The following is a 21,394-nucleotide window of genomic DNA, read 5'->3' as shown; positions in this document are numbered from 1 at the left end:
TTAGGCTAAAAACATGGTGTAAATGACCTTGTTTCCAGTTTACTTCTGAGACTCCAGAAGAGTTTTATGGACTCAAACACTTCACCCACGTCATAGTGGTGAGAAGATAATGAGTGAATTTTCATTTTTCAGTGAACTATCCCTTTAAATCAACTTTGTCCATTAAAGGCTGAATCACAGAGTACATGTGCTATAAAACCAAAACTATGAGCTAAGAGGGATTTAAAAAGCCCAGAAGAGCTGCAGAGTTCACTGAGAGTCTGTTACTTATGGTTCAATGTTACAGTAAAACATACTGATTAATGCTTTAATACAATCTGAACCTGACTGCTCAATGATAATAAACTTAGGCCAATATAAAGACTAGTAATTACTATACATAAAATGTGTAGGATTACGTTTAAAACTGTTCAGGGGCCAACTGTTACCCATAGTAAAAACAGAGGAGAATAACGAGCTGTAACAAATGTGTAATGACAAGACCAAAGCATGTGACGTGTCAAAAGTGGAATGGTGGTTTCTTGGGAGATGATACATGATACAATCCTGGATAATTGTAGAGCTGTTTGCTGATTTAGTAAAAAGCAACTTCAGCTGAGGAGCCACGCCTGCTAAGTAAGGCTGTGGAGATATCAGGAATGTGTGGAATGCCACTTCTCAAACAAATCTTGGCACTGGTTTGTGTTAGTTCTCATTCATTTGAACGTTTTGAACACGTGAAAATCCCAACATGCATTCCTCATTATTCTGCCGTTTTCTGCTCTAACCTTTCTGCTCTCACTGTGCGCTGCTCACATTCTGCACCTGGTCTCTTTTTCTCTCCACCTCTTCTGACTTACTGCTGTCTGTCTCTGTCCTTCCTACTCCTGTAGCTGCTCATCATGCTCACTGAAAAGCACGTGACACATTCTGCCCCCTGTAGGACTAGAAACAGAATAACTGAAGTTACAAACATGAACCTCGATGTAGCTCAAAATTGTCACAAGAGATAAGTCAACTATAAAGAAGAGGAGGACAATCGTGGGAGCCACCTGAAAGAAATACACATTCATGATGCAATGCAATTCACCTGAAACAATTAAAAACACCTTTATTTCACCGATTATTCATAGGGACTGAAAGGCAGAGGGCATTGTGTGATTTTACCCTCCATTCTGCATGTTTCAGTCACCATCAACCATCATCGCTTGAACATTCTGCGCCAGGCACCACGTTAAAAGAGAATACTGGGCTGTATACACAGGGGGAGGGGGCGATTAAAATCGCAACAGCCAGTCTGGCAATACTGAAAGGCCACCATGGGCTGAACTTGCACACAGCTGTATAATAAGTCCAAGGAGTTCCAAGTCAGACCCTTTGCTGACCTCTGTGTTTCTCTTAAAAGAAAACCGTGCAGAAATTAAAATTTAAATAATTTGAGTGTCTTTTGCTGTCCAATGTCCTTCTGAAAAAGGTCGTGTTCTTTTTTTTGTTCAGAGTTCAAACGTCGTTTGTAAAATAAATTATCACAGAAGAGTTTAACGTCCTGGCAGCGGTCTGCCCACGTCAGCTTCACAGGAAAGAGGAGAGGGCCATCCATCCACTGACCTCACCCTCATCCTCCTCCCATTTTCAAGCTCCTGTCTGGAGGCAGAGAGAGAGAAAGAGAGAGCAAGGGCGCACTCTTGATCAGAGTCAAAGGTCATCATCTCACACGCAGCCGTGACATCATCCACTCAAGGCCCTGGCACAGCCTGGAGGTGAGCAAGGCATTGGGAGTGTTGTAGAGGAATTGGGATATGGAAGAGAGTGGGAGCAGAAATAAACATGGACAAGCGTTAAAACAAAATCTCTGCATGAACACTACAGTACAATATAAAGTGAGTATTAATTGTAGTTCTCACCCCTCTCCAGTGAGCGCGCAGCAGGCCTGGATGTGCCACTGGTGGTCTTTGACGGAGGTAAGCTGCAGGCTCTGGGAGATCTCGGCCACAGACATGCAACCTTTCACATCCTGCTTGTTGGCAAAGATCAACAGCCCCGCCTTTCTTAAATCCTGGAGGGGCAGATAAGAGACGTCAAATAAGGAGAGGGTAAGAAATGTAACATAAGGACATTAACCTTTCATAGAAAATGGTGTGTTAATGTGAGCTAATATGATTATGAAGACAGACTTGCTTCATGAAGATGTGAATTTCTGAATTTTTCTCTAAACACTACACTACACTACTTGAGAGCTACATAAACAACATTGTGAGTTAGATTTTTACTGTTATGTTTGAGCACATTAAAAAAACCTCAACTAGAAAACATTAATACCTCGGTAATACTGTCAGACTTTGAATTAAGTCCTGTGAATCAGTATGAGTGTAACAGGCCGTTTAAATCCTTTGTTTTTGAGTTTTGTAATCCACATGCCAGATTGTGACTCTAACTTAAAAATAGCCATGTTATCACAAACACTGATGCAAATGTGGGTTGTATAAATTTTCATAGCATTTAAAATAGCTTGAATCTGCTGAGTTGTTTATGGACATTTACTTAATGCTAAATTATTAAAGAATATGTGAATAATCTAAACATAAAAATGTTTTTACAAATAAAATTATTATTTTATGTGGTTCTTTTGAGCTCTGTTAGTGACCTAAAATTTGTGATTAATACTAAACACTGCAATCAGTTTAATATGACCCTTTTGTAGTAATGTTGGCTGATAAATCAGAGATATGGATTTTCTCTTAGGAGTTGGTATTAAATGACTTTTGTCTACCACTAAGACCTCTAACAATTTAAATTTATAAAAGAGAATTCATTGAAGTGTGGTAAAGACATTGCTGTACTTTTGATAATAATTAGTGAAACAATCTATGGACATTCATATGAATACCTGTAATGAAATGTTTTACAAATATTACCATCATTTTTTGAGACACTCACTTCGTGTGCTAACATTCTGTAGAGTTCTTCTTTTGTCACAGAGATCCTTTCTCTGTCTGTGCTGTCGACCACCACAATTACAAACTGGTCAGAAAGATGGAGAGAAATAAAACACTGTTAAAAAAAAAAAGACAGAATCTCAACTTTGTCTGACCTTGGTCCGGGACCAAGTTTTGATTTAAATTGTGTATTCGTTGATTTTCTGCAGACGTTTTTTCCAGTACTTCGACATGACTGTCGAAAATCTGACACTCAGCAGTTTGTACCTACAGTAGTGATTATACCTACTCTAGCAATTCTAAACTGTAGAACGCCACAACCAAAGTGATGCTTTCACTGGCAATGAGCTACCATAAGCTATCATTACCTCTGTGTTTGTGTAGTATGTGTTCCACGAAGACCTAAGGGACTCCTGGCCTCCAATGTCCCACATCAGGAAATGAGTGTTGTTGACCACAATCTCCTCCACGTTACTACCGATCGTAGGTGAGGTGTGTACCACCTCGTTCATAGAACTATACAGAAGGAAGAAAAAATATGTTGGTAAAAAGTAAACTTTACATTTATGAAAATATGATTTAAAAAACTGAGGACAAACATAAAGAAGTTTACTTAAATTATAATGTTTGTATACTTACAACTGGTAAAGAATTGTGGTCTTGCCGGCATTGTCCAGGCCAACAATAATAACTTTGTGCTCTGAAAGGCAAAAAAACGACACAAAAAAATTCAGATCTTACAGTGACATCAGTATGTGGGCTCAGTGCTGGTGACTGACTGATGTATCACTCTTATGTAAACTCAGCCGAGTAATCTGTTTAAAAAAAACATGTTTTTTGATGTGGAACTGCGTTGAGTGATTCAACCAGCAGCCCTTTTTGTGTTCAGCACCATCTTTCAGTGGAAGATTGTGCAGTTTCACACATCAAGCATCGCTGAGACACTGTGGTGCTGTGAATGGCGTACTTTCACAGCTACAGATTAGTGAGTGGTCTTTAGCAAGTTTGCAGAATCAGGCTGAAGGCAGAAGCCGCTGTAGAGATGGCGTACAGAGAGGATTTACTTATGAAAAAGACAAACAGGATGTGACAACTAGGATTTTTTTCTGTCTCTCTTGTGATACACTGAAGTGACAAGACAATAAGAAAGGCTGTAGTTAGCATAAGGATAGGACAAAGGTAAAGGACACAACGTTGCACAGAATTGTTGAATCACAGTGCTGATTGATTTTCTATCAATCTTTTTGCGACATGCTCTTTAAAGCACAATCTGCTCTGATTGGTCAGCCTCTGCTCTCGCTTTACCTGGCTTTGTTAGGGGGGTGTCACACTAGCAACTAGGAATGCATTATTAAACTGTGGGCCACCGTGATTTCATGCAACATCACAATGGTGCAGAGGTATCGGCCGGACTAATGGGGAGGCGTTTCAGAAGCAGTGTTTTCTAAAACTATATAAACACACTAGAGGAAAGGGAAAACTCAAAAAAACATAATACCTGTCCTTTAACTTTTAAGACTAAAAGGACATTGTCAAATTTCAATACCAAAAACAGATAAAGATAGTGCAGCTGGTGTTATTAGTTATGGCCAAATAGGTAATTGAGAGAAACTAGAGCATGACAGGAGATCAGCACACATTTTTTATATTTTAAAAAATGGCTTGTCAGAATTGTCTTCATGTTTGGTCTGTGGAAAAGCCCCACATCCCACAACAAATACACAAAGCTATGCACACTAAGGAAGTATTTGGTCACCTGCTACTGACAGCTTTACACGGCAGTGGCTTTAAGACGGACTACAGGGTGTTGTCCTAAAACACTTCAGTAGTTTTTCCAGTTTGTGAGCTTTGAAATATTAATATAGTCATACAATCCCTACAGCAATGCAACTAATTATAACCAATTATTCTACTGTGTGCACAACCAGCTCATCCATGGACAGCAAACACTAGATCAAGCAGTTTTTCTGCATTATGCACTATAAAATAATAAAAGGGTGTTTTAAAGAGTGTATAAGCAGTAAGTAGTCAACACCAATATCAATATATCTAAGATAGGGAAATATCGGCTGATAAAATTGGTCAACCAGTATGTTGATTGGGCTTTTTCATACAGTGTGCTGTGAAAAATATTTCCCTCAAATTTCTTGTCAGTAATACACCTTAAAATTTCAATGAAATTAAATCTGTCTGTAAACAACCCACTAAAGAAAGTAGTGTCTGCCCTGTGAATCTCTAAGCAACAGCTGTTAGTCAAACTGAAACAAAACCTCACTGAAGCTGAGGAAGTGAAGGCATCAACAGACAGGATTTCACGAGATCAAAATGCAGGCCTTGTCTTGGTAACTACCTAGTTGAACATAGACAAAGCAGCTGTGAAGACAAGGAGTAAGTTATGTTAGCAACATTAACTCGTTGATGACACTGGGATCAATGTTTGGAGGTTGTAAGTTAGTCCTGTGGAACTGTAAGAAACTGGAGCAGAAAACAAAAACTTGTTTATTTAAAAAAATGTCATGCAGGTGTCAGCTAAGCTGCAGGCTGATATATTGACAGTTAACATATTTAAAAGCAGGTGGCACATTGGCTGCATGTGGTTCCTCCCACAAGTCAGTCTGCAGCTAAGAATTATTTTGTATTTTTAAAGTTACTTTTTATTCTGCTATTCTATACGTATTTTTGCTGTGCATTGTTGAGTTTAAGAAATGTCTAAAGATAACATAAAATGCTGTGAAGGTTGGCATGTCTGTGTTAATAGAATAAACCTATATAAAGCAAAACCTTTTTAATGGTTATTTACATGATGCCCACTCCTAAAGTAAATAGGCAAGCTGTGACATGTATATGTTATTGGAAATGTTTTACTCCCCCTTATTGGCATCAGCCCCAAAAACTCCTTTATATGTGGGGACTAAAATAGCATAGCACATGAATATACAATAAATAATAAGATTACCCAGTCAAATCACATATACATATGTGATACCCGCATACATATTGACAATTCCATGGGGTAATGATAGGGTGACCTGACTACAGGGAAGATTGCCCCACTCCTACTACCTATACAGTGTATCCCACCTGTTGCATAATATGTAGGGTAGACTGAGATATGTGTCCAGGACCAAATATAAACATGAGCAGGATAACTGTTTCAGAGAATGGACAGAAACATGGAACTCTTTACAAGCCTAAGATCAGTTGACATAACATTTGCTAACATTGCGTTGAAGCTTTTTAACATTAAACTGGAAAATGGACGGCATGTTTATTTTACAATTTCTTATCACGTGTCTTCTCTGTCAATGAACTTCTGTTGTTTCTCTGCATAGAATCAATCAGCTGGGGACAGTCACGGTAAGAAGACATCCTGGTACTTTAGAGTGCATCTGGGGATAGATCCAGAAGTGACAATAAAAGCCTTACAGAGCCCAGTGACAGGATGGATGGATGGATGCAAAATGAAGCAGAGCTCAAAAAGACCTAACAAAGGATGACTTGCAATGATGACTTAAATGAAAGCATCACAAAATCTGAACGTGGAATTAATCATTTCTGCTCTCAAACTAAAAGTCTGGAATGGATTTGAAAAAAAGAGAGGAACCAATTCACTTTTCAAAGGCAGCAAACCAAGGTTAGTTTAGTGTTGACTGACAAACTGATCGTCTGTTTCAGGTTTAATTGTTTTCCCCATTTTCGTTGATCTCTCAAGAGATTCATGGATTTTGACCCCCAAAAAAATCTGCTATGTTTAGGGGACTGATATTTGTGAGTATATGTGCAGATGGAAATCAAAATGAAGGGATTTTAAATGTGGTTTCATAAGGGGTCTGTTGGGGTTTGGCAGATGTATGCACTCTACTGAGTGCCTTTCTAGTTTTCATTTCTAAATGAGAAAACAATCATTTGTTTTGATTGACATTTTTAGATAAAATTGTGGGACACGATTCCCCAGAATTCAATGTGGCATCTTTAGGACCTATTAGAGTCTTATAATACAGACAAAGGCAGCAGGTTGGTTGTGTCTGTGTCAGCTTTAATTTTAGGGATGTAAATCTGTCTGTCTTGTACTCTCACTGTGCACCACAGCCAGTGTAAGATCACGAGTACATGTAATGGACTTGCAGCAGTTTTATTCACAGCTGACTGACCTCAGCATGCGTGTCCCATGTGATCAATTCAGAGTCACGACCAACTACAACTGCACAGTGATATTACTGTTCCAGGGAAGTTAATGAATGAATGTAGGATCACCTGTATCACTCTGATAAGACTGGCAGTACAAAGTCAGTGTGACTCACCCTGAAGTCATCAAGCGGTCCTTACATTCCCCGGAGCATTTTGCTGATGTGGCTGCCTTCAGTGTGCGCCGCCTGTGCAGCCATCTCCAGTGATAGTACCGGGCGGAACACTCGTGTTACAGGGGTTTCGAATTGTTTGTTTACCGGGTTAAGATCACTGACCCGGGGGACCGGCTCGGTGTCATCCGACCTGCAGCTCCGATGCTCGGAGCATAAATAATCAAACAGCAACTTAACGCAGGGACGGTTAGCGAAGTTAGCAGAGAGCTACACTCTTCCGGGGTTAAATAATGACGTTAATACACACATTTATAAAACACGTCAGTAATAGTGATAAACACCGTGACGGGTCTTGCTAGCTGAGGTGTGTGTGAAGCTGTATCCTCGGCGGCAGACCCGTCTTTCACGGCGGGCCTCTCCTCTGCCCACTCAGCCCACCTCGCTGTCATCTCCTCGTACCAACTTGTACGGTAAATGACACCGCGCCATTCTTACCTTGATGGTTAAAAAGCCTCCACAGCTTGGTGAACAGTATCCCCATGGCTGACGACGACGTCCTGTCGATGCCAGCTTGCGAGAACCCGCTGTAACTTAGCTAGCTAGCCTCGATGCTATCAACTTTACCCAGCTAGCTAGCTCGCTCACTACTCACACGAAGAGCTGCCAGAGGTGTTGAGCACGAGCGCCATGTTTGTATGAATCAACACTAGCGATACCTCTTCCATGTGACGGACAGTTAAGTGTGACAGTTGATTTATTCCCATAAAATAACCCAGAGGCTAACCAGTGCGGCTAGGTGATTCAGATCAGCTGTGCAGTGCGCTCCGCTAGTTAGCTGTCAGTGCTGCGCATGCGCACCTGCTCTGTCGTATTGGTACAAACTACAATACAGAAGAGCTGCGTTATATTTTTATTGTTGAGACACGTGTTTCTGTTGTTTTATCCACTTTATTTGATATAAATGTAATTTAAATGACAAATATAAGAAAAAACACCTCTTTGTACAATGAAACTGAACTGAAATCTTTTAAAATAGAAACACTGAATATTATGAGCTTCATGAAGGGAAGATTTATTTATTGTTCTAGAATATTGGGCATTGAGTGTTTATTATAAACATGCATGTAAAGATAGTGGGGTGAAGCAGAGCAGGAATATTAGAAAATCACACTGTATAATAATAATGTAACATAATCTCATTATTGACTACCACAAATATATAATATAATATAATATAATATGCTCCAGCCCTCCGTGACCCTCACAAAGTATGAGCGATAGAAGATGGATGGATAATATAATATAAAGTAACATTAGATAATCAATTAATCATTCAAGCTCATAATTTCTGCAAAAAGACCAAGAAAGTTTATAAATTCTCATAGATATTCTTGACATATATGTATCAAATGTTTTGCGTTTGGAAAAACAAGCAATTTGAAGACCTAACTTTAGGCTCTGAGAACATGTGATTTATATTTTCCAACAAACTTTAGACCAAATTAATATAATAGAATATACTTAAAAAATGTTTTTTTTGCTTTACTCGTCCCTTTAGTTTAAGTTTTATACTTGAAAAATAAGCATATTGACCATGTCATTTGAGGCTCTGAAAAAATATGATTTTTCTTAATTTTGTTTAGTTTTATAACCCCAAATATTCATCAAGAAAATATATATTAGTTTTGAATTTCTCACCCTCTATTAAAAACCTTAAAACAAATGAAGAAATAAAGACAAAGAGCGTGTGTGTGTATGTTTAAAAAAAAAGAAAAACAAGAGCTATCCATACAACAGCATAAGGGCAGTTTATTTCATTACAATTGTAAAATGACAGTGCACACAAACTTCTACTCAAGGCATCATTCTCTCACAGGCAGTATTCAGATCATTTAAATTGTTGCTTATTCTCCAGAGTTTTGAAACAACAACAACAATAAAAGCTACTGTATATGGCAGATAAGGACAGAAGTATCTTTGTCAATGCTCCTTTCCAGAATCAATGACATCTCTGGCATAGGGACTAAAAATTATTTCAACAAATATTAAATTACAAGATACCAGGATATTTCATTAAAAGGAAATTGTGTATTCATCCTTTGTTGGCTGGCAGCGTCCAAGTGAATTTATCTGATTGAAAAAAATACAGGAAGCTGCTCTACGATTAAAAGACACCGTGACAAATGCAGCACAGTCCTGCCCAAGTGCTTTCTGATAGTTTATCACTTATTAGGAGTCTTTAATGAAAATTAAATTGAATAGTTGAGGCCCGTAAGACTACTTACTCACTTACTTTATTTTACAAAAGCTTTAAAAGTAAGAAGAAGGAAAGTTATCTTTTTCTGCCAGACATTGGTAGGCATATGCAAGGACTTAATTAATGGAATGTAATTTCATGAACTGCAATAAATCCTTTTTAAATTAGTTTACTCGATTTACAAATGGAAGCCCTCAATACAAGTCTTTTCATTACAATCTAATCAATTCCAGATGTTGTCCTGCTGAGCACGACAGACAACAGCAGCTGATAGATGCAAGGCGTATGAAAAACATGCTGGCACGACCGTTCTAAGTGACTCCTGAGCTCCTGATGTTAATAACGTTTTCTGTAACAACTAAATCATAACAATCTTTTATTAACAAATCAACATTACACTCAGTATCCCCATCAGATGGGTGAGAACATAAACGCTACATCTGTCAACACACTTCCAGGTCGTAGTGACCTCTCATTCCTGAGGTTTGGAGCTTTGAAATGTTTTAATATCTGCATGATTTTTTTTTTATATTTCTCTCTCGAGTAATGACAAAAAATGGCAGTAAGAAAGAACAAGGGGTGTGCACAGGGAGCTACTGTATGAACCCTGAAGAGAACACCACCACACTGTCCATGTCATTTTTAAAAGCAAATCTGTAAAACTCTGGATTTGGGAACAGGCTTCCACGAGATCTATTACACTCACATCGAGGACAGTGGCAAAGGAACTTGAGAAGCATTACAGATGCATTATATTCTGCTTCTACTGGTTCCTGGGTGCGTGCAAACAGGTTCTGTGCTGATCATCATCGCTGTGCTGGATGCTCTTGCTGTCTGGCACTGGATTTGAGGCATGTAGTGACCTGTCGCCACAGTCCTACCTGCATGCTACAGTAACATCTGAGGTGACGGGAAGGGTCTAGACGAGCCTACGTTACATCTGCTAGTGTATTAGATTACTCCCACATCGGAGACGTATTCAGATCAACTCCAGCTTAAGCCTTCCCTTTATAACATAACTTTTCTGGTCTTGTGCTACTTTCATATCCTTCCCTGGTTCACGTCAAAGCAAGAGCAGGATTTGTAATTTTTTATATTCAAATGCCCGTCTGGCAGGAGCCACAGGGAATATGAGGTACTACACATCAATACGAGGTTGTTTCAGTCCAAATGAGTGTAGTGGTTTCATAATATAGACACAGGAGAGCTGCCCCAACTCATAGGTCCGCAGTGGCTGTTTAGAGAAGGACAGGCCTTGACTTGTGATTGCAGCCTCAGCTCACAGCCGGTGCCTGGACTCCTGGCTGTAGCCTCCTGGCGACCCTCGGTTGCGATGAGGCTTGTAAGAGTCCTGGTAGGGGTCTTGGTAGTCCTCCTCCACCAGGGGCGAGTGGTCCCGGCTCTGCTGTGAGCCTGAGGACAGACGGTTGCGATTCGTCCGCGCCCTTTCGTTATGGTAGTTCTCGTCAGCGGGCATCAGGCTGCGGCGTTCCACGGGCGAATGGTCTGTTGTTGTGTGGTTGCTATTCATGTTTCTTTGGGCCTGTTTGAGAGAGGAAGTAATATTTAGTATTTGTTAGTTTAACACTATGGATGAGCAGAAAAGAATACTTACAGCAACTATCCACAATTCATTCAGTTTTGTTACTTCCGCCAAGGAGGTTATGTTTCCATTGCAGTATGTTTTTGGTCAGTTTGTCTGTCTTCTAGCAGGATTATACAAAAACTACAGAACCGATTTTCTTGAAAGTTGCTTTAAGGGTGGAATCAGGGACAAGAAAGGAACTTTTGAAGCAGATTTGATGAAGGTGGCGGATGCAGGATTTTTTTCTCACTTTCTTTAGCATTTTCCCCAATTTTTGTGAATTTCTAAAGAAATAATTAATGTATCTTTATGAAAAATAAATCATGGGTATTGAGAGAACCAAAATCTACGGCTGTGTGCAATTGGGTGCAGCTTGATTGAATTTAAGGAGACTGTTGGGGAGGTAAGTCAGGTCAAAAAACTTGGAATCCAGTTCAATCCATTTTAAATACCTGCTTGTATCATATTTAATGGTATAAAAAGATGTTCTATGTGAAGGATCTGAAAGTGAAAATGTATTTAAAGCAGAAGCGACTTTAATAAAGTGTATAAATAGATAAAGAACTTCTCTTATTTTGAATTTAGAGAAACACTGATAGTTTCCTTTTTTCTATGGTGCTTAAGAGCCTTGAGGAGGGCAGCAGCAAGATACAGAATATTTGAGTATTCTTCAACTTTCTATAAATTAGGTATCTGGAATATCCCCGAAAATTTGGATGGAAAGCAGAAAAGTTGAATATGCTGCTGATCTCCATCAATTATGAAAGTGCAACATTTCTCAACTACCTTTGGAGACTGCAGGAAAATGTTTGATACATTTCAGTCCGTTGTTAGAGAACTGCAGCAATAATTCATGCATTCACGACTTGAAGGGAAAATACATTTATCAAAAGCACAGGTTTACTGTTCCAACTTCTTTTCCTCTGTTCAGTTACAAAATATGAAGGTATGATTTTGGAGAGATTTAATTTTATAGACAAGCAACATATAAACACACTGTTATAAATACACGTAAGAATCAAAGAGTTCAAACTTAAAGTGAACAAAGGAAACAAGTACAGCACTACTTCTTCTTTCTGTTCTAGAGGTTCACCTGAATGGCGGCAGGATACGGGGAGAGAGCAGTAGAGCCCAGATTGCGTCCTAGCAGGGGGTTGAGTGGCGTGCTAAGTGACGTGTGTGTAGCACGCCAGTACGCCTCCAGGTACTCCGACAGATGTTCACATGCATCTTCCAGCTGGTTCTCGTCCAGAATAATATCAAACATCTCCTGAGGTCGGAGAGGAAGAGAGACAAGTCAAGCTGATGCTCGCATACGTTTTTCTTGTCAAAGTCTCATTGTAAAACTCGCTTGTCTAGATTTTAAGGGTTGGACTCACAGAAGGACATTGTGATAGTTTCTCAGCTGCAACAAGCTGCACGTTCAAGTGTTTGCTTTGAGATTTCCCTCTTGATTTGACCAGCCGCTGGAGAACCTGTGGGAAGCACATACACAATAGAAAAATACAGGGAAATGCCTCAGATTATGGAATGAATACCAACCACAGACCTACTACTTATCAAACAAACCACACTCTTCACCAGACAGGCCTCTTCATCACCATTTCCAGTTCTATGAATTACAACTGCTCCCTGAACATTACAGCTGCTGTATTCATGTTGGGCATGAGGAGATTAAATTTCCAGAAAATCAAACCAGCACAAGTAATAACACGCCTGTCGCTGCTCCTATAAGTTCAAACTGAGAGAGCAGCAGTCATGCGTTATGCTTTAGGCCACCCTCACTGCTTGGAAGGGTTCTCTCAGATTTCACTCTGAAATTTTGATAGCATGAGAATAAAAGTAAAACTGTTTCTCCTCTCTTCTCTCTGGGGCATAGTGCAGCTGGCTGTCGTGTTTGGGGAAGTGCGAGAGCTTGGCGAAGGTCAAAGGCTTCACTCCCTAGACACCACAGATATGAGACTGCGTAAGCAGGCAGTACTGTCTCCAGAACTAGAAAATACATTTGATTGTTTAGGAACTAGCAGACCCATAGATTAAATGATCTGTAGCGGTTTAAAGTGTGACTGCATGGAAAGCAGACTTCAGAATATGATAGGACATCATGCACAGTTGTTGTATCGATGAATTCAGATTTTCTCCTTGGCCAAACTTCAATAAATATTTCAGCATAAGACATCAAAGGGCTCCTGAACGCTTTCTTCACTGATGAGTTGACCATTGACCAGCAGATTTTCCATTACAAGCCATGCGTTGATTTCTTTGTGGCCACCAACACATCTTCGGACAAGGCTCTGCTGTCACTTCCTGAATCTAGGGTGAAAACTAGCGTTTCTCATCAGGGCCCAAAAGCTCTGGAATGAATTGCTTGAAGAAAAAGGCGGTCTGAGATGGTGTTCTCTTTTAAGTCTCACCTAAAATCTTCCTTTTTTCAGAAGGCATATTCCTGAATTAACGTGGGGTGCCCGGATATTATTTGCCTTTTATCTCTATTATTAATAAAAACAGCATAATTTGATCTTAGACAACACAAATGAGAGTGAGGAAGTGACATCTGATCACAAGTGGTCACAGATTCAAGATGCATTTGGATGTCAGGTGTGATCAGATCAGGACGGGTGTATAATACCAGGTCTGAACAGGGCCTGAGCCTTCAATCTTACCTTAGGTGAGGACACTTTAACATGGACGATAATGGGCGCTAATGAGGTCTTGATGAGCTGCGCTGGATGGTTAATGGTGTCTGCATCCAGCACCACCAGCTGCAGAGACCTGGCCAGCTCAAAGATCCTCTCGATTTCACTCTGGACCTCGGCTACAAGGAGACGACAACAACATACAGCAGAGCAACGATGAACACAACAGGAATATGAAGATCACTGCACAATGTTTACCGTATGAACACCTACAAGACATGCACATCATTGAGTGAGACAGTTCCTGTAGCTTTACCAAGGTTGGAGCGGGTGTTGGATCTCTCAATGATGGCCCTCTTACTGGGGTTGTTTAGTACTGACCTCTTGGCCAAGGATATGTCAGCTGTTACCCGTGTGATGGATATCCTGCAACAACACCAAACGCACATGTCATACAGCACAAACATGCACCGGGACGACGCGCTGAACCATGACTGAACGCGCTGAACGTCTTACCTGCCATCAAACCTGTGCTTCAGGAAGTCAAACAGCGCTTTCTGCATCATGTCTGTCACCTGCACAGATGAATGAGGGTGAGGAGGAGACGAGAAGAGGAAAAGAGGAGAGGAAGAAATGAAAGACAAGGAGAGTGTTACAAGCTGCTCAGAATAACACACTTGTGCACAGCGATCACAGTTTCTCTCCTGGCGCTCAGCAAAACGAACACATTAAATAAAGTGATTAGCAGCCACAACGAGAAGCTTCGCAAAGGCCAGTGCACAGGTGATGAATCGGGGCAATTACGCAGTGCAGCCTCCAGTGCAGCTTTGGCTGATGAATACGAGCTCCACTCTGAGGCCTTGCATTGAAGCGGAAATTCAACATTAGTAGTTGCCTCTGTTCAGAAAATCATCTGAATAGACATTCAGTCCTCTTGTTTGATTCAAGGCAACAGATACGTGGATCCATGAATGAGAGCAGGACGAACTCTGCGCCAGGCTTCACTCTGATTCATTCAGATGACAGAGGGTTGACGTTCTTTGAGCTAAAGCACAGAGCAGTGGAAGTAACTATGTACATTTACTCAAGTCGCGTACCATTTTAAGCTACTTTATGTTCTTATTCCAACATTTAAGAGAGAAATGTACCTTTTACTCCACCACCTAAAAGTTACTGTTACTAATTCATCCGAGGATGAATATTTCATATGCAAGGGCGGCACATTGGCAAATTGATCTCACAGCCTCCTGGAGTCTTTCTGTGTGGAGTTTGCATGTTCTCCACATGTTTGTGTGGCTTTTCGCCCCCCACAGTGCAAATACATGCAGACTGAGATAAGGTTAGTTAGAGGCTCTACATGGACCGTAGTTGTGAATATGAGTGTCTCTGTATGTTGGCCCTGCGATACGCTGACAACCTTCCCCCCCCCCCCCCCCCCCCCCCCCCCGCAACCCTTAAAGGATAAGTGGTTTAGATAATGTATAGATGGATGAATTTTATATGTGAAATGTTTATAAAGAGTAATGTGATGCTGTGGTTTAAACTTCTAATTAACAGTATTATAAAATGGCTACTTTTGGTGCTCAACCAGCGGCAACATCAAATTTCTGTTTGCAAACATTTGACAATATAATTTAAACTGTATACACAAAAAAAATATACAATAATATAAAACTGTCAAGGGTTGTCGTATTGCATGATGTGTACTTTTACTTAAAACATTTTTTTTGCTGTACTTTAAGTGCACAGTTTTGACAGCTTTTGGGGAATTTGTGGCAACACTAAATAAATAACTATTTATTTTTATATTTCTTTCAATATGGCAACCGTTAATGAAATAAAAAGGAAATGATTAGCAGCCAACATCTGTGCTTAGTAATGAAAACACAAAATGTCATGTAGTAAGTCTTTCGATTCTTAAAAGGGCTTTAGTGCAGCATAAATTATTCTTTTGCTTCTAATATTATTTGTGCTCCACATTGTTAGGCGGCCGCAGTTTACCCAGAAGGTTGTTACCATGGCAACAACAGAAACGAGAGGCGAGGACTGTGATTCCATGACAACTGACTCCACCTCCCACCAACTCCTTGGCCTCCTTTATTGTTTGTCCTGTGGTTCGAGTGGTAACTGATAATCAATGACAATGCCTGTGTTTTAATGATGGATCTCTGGGAATTAGCTAGAGCCAAAAATATGATGCAATACAGGGAATGAGTCAGCATGGCTAATAACAGAAGCATTGTTACACAATTATTATTATTGCCATTATTATTTACTGTTTAATCAACAGGTAAATACAGTAAATTCATTCAATCTGAAAGCTCATTTTTATCTATAGTCCCTGGATGGAGGCCACTAGTAATGCACAAGTAAAGTTATGTCAAACGATGCTGATTATTTCGCAGAACGAAGGAAGGATTTTTTTGCCAGATATGTTTACATTTTAAAGTGTATATATTTATCTGTAATGTCAGTCTTCTTTCTGTTCAATCATCAGTCATTCTGGACATGCCAGCCAACTTTGAATTTTGATCTTTACTGAAATGTCAACTTACTATAGGCTCAGAAAGTGATTAGAAAATGACTTTATATGAATAAACATCACACTGCCGGATCCTTATAATTAGTTGCAGAAAACGTTTGGCTGATAAATAAAACAACATTTTAGTTTTGGCTGTGAAGTAGAGGCTGATGAAAACATCTGGAGGAGCAGCAGCCCGTCCTACCTCATAACCTTTCAGGGAAGGTCCCACCAGGACAACCGGCCTCATGGAGGGAACCACGTCGTAGGGAGGGATGTGCTCTGTCTGGAGGAAACACACAGCTTCAGTCAAACTTTGATATCATTACCACAAGTCTCCTTAAGTCTCCAACTCCCCCGAAGTCCCTCCAAATATAACTCAAGTGATGCTTTAAAGTAAATAATGTCAAACAAATCTGTTAGATGCAGATGATCAAATGTACAAAAACACATGATCTTTCCAGAGGTAAAGTTTTGTAATTTTCAATAGTTATTTTAATCAGTAACTTAAGCTATTACTATTACCTTACTTTTTTGTTTATTACCAGAATTTATCGTATTGCATACAAAACATGAAAAATAACTTATTAATTAAATGGACTCACCACTTTCTGTTTCTGCTTTCCTGAAAAAGAAAGAAAAAAAAATCGAGTGAGTGAGTGAAAACTAAAATTATATCTGAAAATAAAAAAACATCACAATATCACAGTGTGAATAAATGACAAAAACGGAGCAGCTTCCAAGTCAAACTATTCCCTCTGTAAGCCTGACCCCAGTTTTTCCTCTCAGACGTGAGTAGACTCGTGTCTTTGGGACGAACCTGCAGAGTTGGGGTTCGGCTTGAATGTTCCCGACACCATTTCTCCGAGACTGGAGGAGGAATTCCCGCTGGACTTACTGCTGCATCCAGGACAGAAAACACAAAGAGAGAAGGGATGAGGTAAAATCCTGCAAGTCGTCATCAGTCAAACATCACAAACCCCTGGAGAACAGGTGACCACAGACTGTGTTCAAGGCTTCGTATAATATTATTGCAAGGCAGCGTTTTCCTCTTATAGCCTTTAGGATAACTTACTTGCTCTGTGGGTAAAACAAGAGCACAGGGATAGTTTCTTCAACATTGTAAGATGTTCTTCGAGCACTGATATGTATGAGCGTGTGTAATTTGGTGCAGATCCCAATAAAAATCAGGATATCGTGAATTTGAAGGTAGTTTTATAAGGAGACTGTTGGACCTTAATGGAGGTGTGAGCTTTAGTGTTCGCCGTTCTAGTTCCAGATCTACATTAAGAAGCACAATACAACACTGTATACCATACACAAAATTACTATTAATTAAATTGTGTCAATTCTCAAACATAAACCTCAGAAAAATAAGGTTTTCTTCAAATAAATCTCCATAAAGATAAATCTCATCTTTCAATAGGAAAGCATTAGCTAAAGACAGAAAATAATCAGCATTGTTTCTTATTCCCTGGACATTAAAAACCGGTTCAAATGTGATGTAATTTAAATTTACTTTAGCCTGAATAAATGGCGGTGGCTAACACACATCCCCCCATCTGATGGAAAGTTGTGTGGTGGCCCCCCCCCTCTGAGCGGTTGGACCACACAACACAACTTGGCCTCCATCCACCTGATTTCCTCCCAACTGCCCGGCTCTACTCTCTCCGGAAGTGGCTCTTCAACACATCCACTATCCCTCCATCTGTCTTTTATCCCCTTGATCCATGTGTCGTCTGATTCCTCCGCCGCCTGCACTCTCACACCCCGTCCTCCTCCTCCTCCTCCTCCTCCAGCTCACCCATGGAAGCGTCCTCTCTTCTGTTCCTGATGGAGACGGATGTTTTCCAGCTTCAGAGGGCTCGGGATGAAGCCGATATCACAGCCCTCCTTCACCAGGCGGCCGATCCACCAGTCGTTGTTGTACTTCTGTGAAATGATGACAGAAATCATCAGCATTTTAGATTACTCCCCATCTCTGAATAAAATACACATGATGCGGCAATAGTATCTAAAATCAGCATTCAAAAATAAAGTTGCCTTGTAAGTGTCCATCACACAGAATCATAGAAAATCAACAGAGAGAAAGGTTTGGTTAAATCATGACTAGTGTGTGCTTTTAAAATCTCCTCTGCAGCAGCCACTGGTTTGGTTAGTTTAATATAAAAAAAGATGATCTGTTCTTGCACAAATGAAATCCTCCGTACAGGTTTAACATACAGGATAGAGACTGAATTGTACCTCTTTGATGTGGAGGAAGTCCTTGGCATCAAAAGACACAGCGGTGCCTGCCACGGGGACGTCCTCGTCCAACGCACCACAGTAACTGACATTAGTCCTCACAGCAAACGCCACCGCTTTAGTCTGCGAGAGAGAAGAGTGGAAAAAGAAATCAGAGAAGTGAGGCTGCAACACTGGATTAGAATTAATCTGATTCATCTATTTCTGAAATTGTTGTTGTTTTTATCATTTTCACTGACAAAGTGAACTAATTGATTAAGTTGGTGATTATCACTGTCACTTTCCTTTAACTCGTTTATTTTTAGATTTCGATGCAATATCTTTATTCCTGCAATGCCTTCGCAGCAATGACAGTATAGTACGACTCGTACTGCTAATATTTCAATTTGATCCAAATAAAACCATCACATGGGAATGTAAAGTTATTAAAATACCAAAATAGAAAATCATGATTCCAAAATTCCAGTTTGGACTCTTTAGCGTTTCCTGTTTTAGTTTGTAATTACTTTCTTTATTTATCTGGTTTTACTTCCCGTCTGTGCAGGGGGGTTTTCCTCACTGTTTTTCTGCAGCACCTTAGTTGCAGTAGTTCCAGTGTATTTATGGCCTCGTGTTTCACCTTTTGACAGAATGTTATGTGAGTTGATTCTTCAGTCTTTCTTCCAGGTGTTCTGACTGGTTTAGGTAATGTCTGGACTGGTGTAATCGTAATTCGAATATTCACCCAAATCCTGTGTTTTGTCTCTGAGCTGAGAATGTGTGTGTTCCATGTGATTTTCTGTGCAGTGACGCTGACCTTTGCCCTCTCGATCTGAACAGTGGCCTGCTGCTCCTTCTCTTGCCGGCCGCCCTCCTTCTCCTCCTCCAGGGACACATCCGAGTCGGACGGTCGGCTTGTGTAGGAATCAGCTGAGCCCTGCAGAGCGACAGGAAACAGAAATACTGTCACCAGGAGGGATTTGAAAAGTAATAAGTGAAACTGGTGCAAGGTGACAACTTTCCTCATCACAGATTAGACGTGACATCCGAGAGGCATAATAATGTTATTCGATATGTGTAATTCAAAACTTAACACATTCAAATGCAAAAGAGTGCAAATAGATGCAGGACATGATAAGAGCATGTTTCTTAAAACCACAGAGATGAAGCAAATTCATGAGTGGGAGATTAGAGAGACCCAGGTGCGTGTGTGTGTGTGTGCGTGTGTGCGTGGAGCTGTATTCCCTCCATACAGGATCAAAGACTAACAGATTAAAGATGACGACCCGGCCGGAAGGGAAAGATTCGGAGAGATGGTGGTTTTATTTTTAGAAATGAAATTACAAACACTCGGGGCAGACAAACTACCACTGTGCCACTGGAATGTCGACAGGAAGAAATCCACTTCATTTGCTTTTAACCCTGGTGATCTGAGAAACTATGAATTTGAGTGACGCAGAGGTAAAACTATTCCTCTTTTACTTGCAGTCACGTAGAAAAACGCTGCTACACTGACCTCTATGGGTTGAATGTTTGCTGCACTTCTGAAAACATCTGTCATCACATGGGAAAAGAAGCAGAATTCAAGTTTTAGGCAAATTGAATAAAGACCAGCTGTAGACATTTTATCCTATCAGCCATTTGCTCCTTTGAGTTCAGTTATTATTGATTCAACTTTTTGGGGGGGACCTATAATCGTCACAGACAATAAAACGCAGCGTTTTAATTTAACAGCATTCCAAAATCTGTCATATCAATAAGTCCTTCTCTCAAACTGAAACACCACACCCTTGAATTAAAAAAACATAAACCAAGGTCAAGCAATCCTACATATGACCCATTCACTACTGAGAAATTGCCTCATCTTGCAATGTTAAAGAAAATGTTTTTTTTTAAAAAGGTTCTTGGATCTGCCCCTTTCACTGGATCCAAAGAAGCCAAAACCAAGTTTGGTACAGATCAGTTCAGTGCTTTTTAATCAACATAATCAACCAAAGAGACACTGGTGAAAACACGACCAAGAGCTACAGCTGTACACCTTTAGTGGAGGAATGAAAATTCATCTTCCACACAATGTTCCCTCATTTCAATCATGGCAGTGGAGAGTGCAGTCATTTCAAAATCTCCCATAGGTGTTCGGGTTGAGATCTGGTGAAGGTGAAGGCCATAAAATCGTTAGGTATAGGTGATAAGAATCTTTTCCCTTTCTTTAATTTATTATCCATCTGTATGTCTCGTAAGAATAGTATAACCTGTACAGTCATTTTGGACGGCCCTTACTGTATCTGCACTGTATCTATGTGTGTGTTCAACTGGTATAAACCTCCAGCACCACCAAAGAGCCTCAGGCTGGAGAACAGTCTCCTACCATCACCATCAGAGGAGTCATTGGCTTCCCCTCTTCCTTATTAGCCACAAGTCAGTGGCTGCTGGGTTAGAGGAGCAGTGAAAACACCCTCCCACTTATTCAAGGCACAGAGAGGGAGAGACTGAAGCAGAACGATTATGAGCTGAGCAATGAGCAGCTGAGAAAAGTGTGCAAACATAAACACAAGTAGCAGTGGAGGCACAGAGACGCTGCTGGAGAGAGAGTTTCCCTCAGAATGTTATCACAGCCCCGACCAGCTCCAAAATCCCATGCAGGGAGCCGCCCAGCCTGCAGCGAGGGGTGGGGACCGCTGAGGAGACGTCCTGATGGAGACGTCCTGATGGAGACATCAGTTCAGCCACAGCACACAGCACACAGCAGGGACAGGGTCAACACAGGCCACTCCTTTCATACAGACTTTACAATCCACCATGCATATTTCTATGATCCTATACATCTTATATATATATCTTTATCTTCTCTGATATTAACATCAATGAGCTGATGAATTTGTCTGTTTCTCTTTTCTTTCATGGAACAGATATTTTGATTCTATTGAACCTTTTTTAAATATCATGGATTATATTC

At 40.3% G+C, this 21,394-nt stretch overlaps 2 protein-coding genes across 5 annotated transcripts in view; both read right to left on the bottom strand.

Moving 5' to 3' along the window:
* Window positions 1-1,068: 1,068 nt before the first annotated feature.
* Window positions 1,069-8,102, bottom strand: arl5a (ADP-ribosylation factor-like 5A). Its single transcript, XM_034574397.1, has 6 exons — window positions 7,712-8,102; window positions 3,555-3,615; window positions 3,284-3,431; window positions 2,917-3,000; window positions 1,884-2,035; window positions 1,069-1,733 (listed from the first exon to the last, which is right to left on the bottom strand). The coding sequence occupies exons 1-6, from the start codon at window positions 7,755-7,757 to the stop codon at window positions 1,685-1,687; spliced, it is 540 nt and encodes a 179-aa protein (XP_034430288.1). The 5' UTR covers window positions 7,758-8,102; the 3' UTR covers window positions 1,069-1,684.
* An 880-nt stretch (window positions 8,103-8,982) lies between these two features.
* The window catches only part of cacnb4a (calcium channel, voltage-dependent, beta 4a subunit), a 31,555-nt gene continuing 19,143 nt past the window's right edge, over window positions 8,983-21,394 (bottom strand). For 3 of the 4 annotated variants that reach the window (XM_034574395.1, XM_034574396.1, XM_034574394.1), the window contains 12 exons: window positions 19,256-19,375; window positions 18,460-18,582; window positions 18,020-18,147; window positions 17,036-17,115; window positions 16,821-16,840; window positions 16,421-16,501; window positions 14,211-14,269; window positions 14,011-14,120; window positions 13,722-13,873; window positions 12,438-12,533; window positions 12,152-12,328; window positions 8,983-11,016 (listed from right to left, as the gene is read on the bottom strand). In XM_034574395.1, coding sequence (XP_034430286.1) covers window positions 10,753-11,016; window positions 12,152-12,328; window positions 12,438-12,533; window positions 13,722-13,873; window positions 14,011-14,120; window positions 14,211-14,269; window positions 16,421-16,501; window positions 16,821-16,840; window positions 17,036-17,115; window positions 18,020-18,147; window positions 18,460-18,582; window positions 19,256-19,375 — 1,410 coding nt within the window. In that variant the 3' untranslated portion in view covers window positions 8,983-10,752. The remainder of the gene's footprint in view (window positions 11,017-12,151; window positions 12,329-12,437; window positions 12,534-13,721; window positions 13,874-14,010; window positions 14,121-14,210; window positions 14,270-16,420; window positions 16,502-16,820; window positions 16,841-17,035; window positions 17,116-18,019; window positions 18,148-18,459; window positions 18,583-19,255; window positions 19,376-21,394) is intronic. The other variant, XM_034574392.1, reaches the window with a different exon arrangement.

This window comes from Hippoglossus hippoglossus, chromosome 21, assembly GCF_009819705.1.
Source record: "Hippoglossus hippoglossus isolate fHipHip1 chromosome 21, fHipHip1.pri, whole genome shotgun sequence".
In the NCBI taxonomy this organism is placed as follows: domain Eukaryota; kingdom Metazoa; phylum Chordata; class Actinopteri; order Pleuronectiformes; family Pleuronectidae; genus Hippoglossus; species Hippoglossus hippoglossus.
The sequence above is the reverse complement of the archived record's forward strand: the minus strand, read 5'-3'. Positions and strand labels throughout refer to the sequence as shown.

What these genes read in the sequence shown, in the direction of transcription:
- arl5a (XM_034574397.1), bottom strand. Translation starts at nt 7,757, where the DNA reads ATGGGGATACTGTTCACCAAGCTGTGGAGGCTTTTTAACCATCAAG. An exon ending in GAGGCTTTTTAACCATCAAG is followed by an intron (nt 3,616 to 7,711) that starts GTAAGAATGGCG and finishes TTTGCCTTTCAG; the next exon opens with AGCACAAAGTTATTATTGTT. An exon ending in CATACTACACAAACACAGAG is followed by an intron (nt 3,001 to 3,283) that starts GTAATGATAGCT and finishes CTTTCTGACCAG; the next exon opens with TTTGTAATTGTGGTGGTCGA.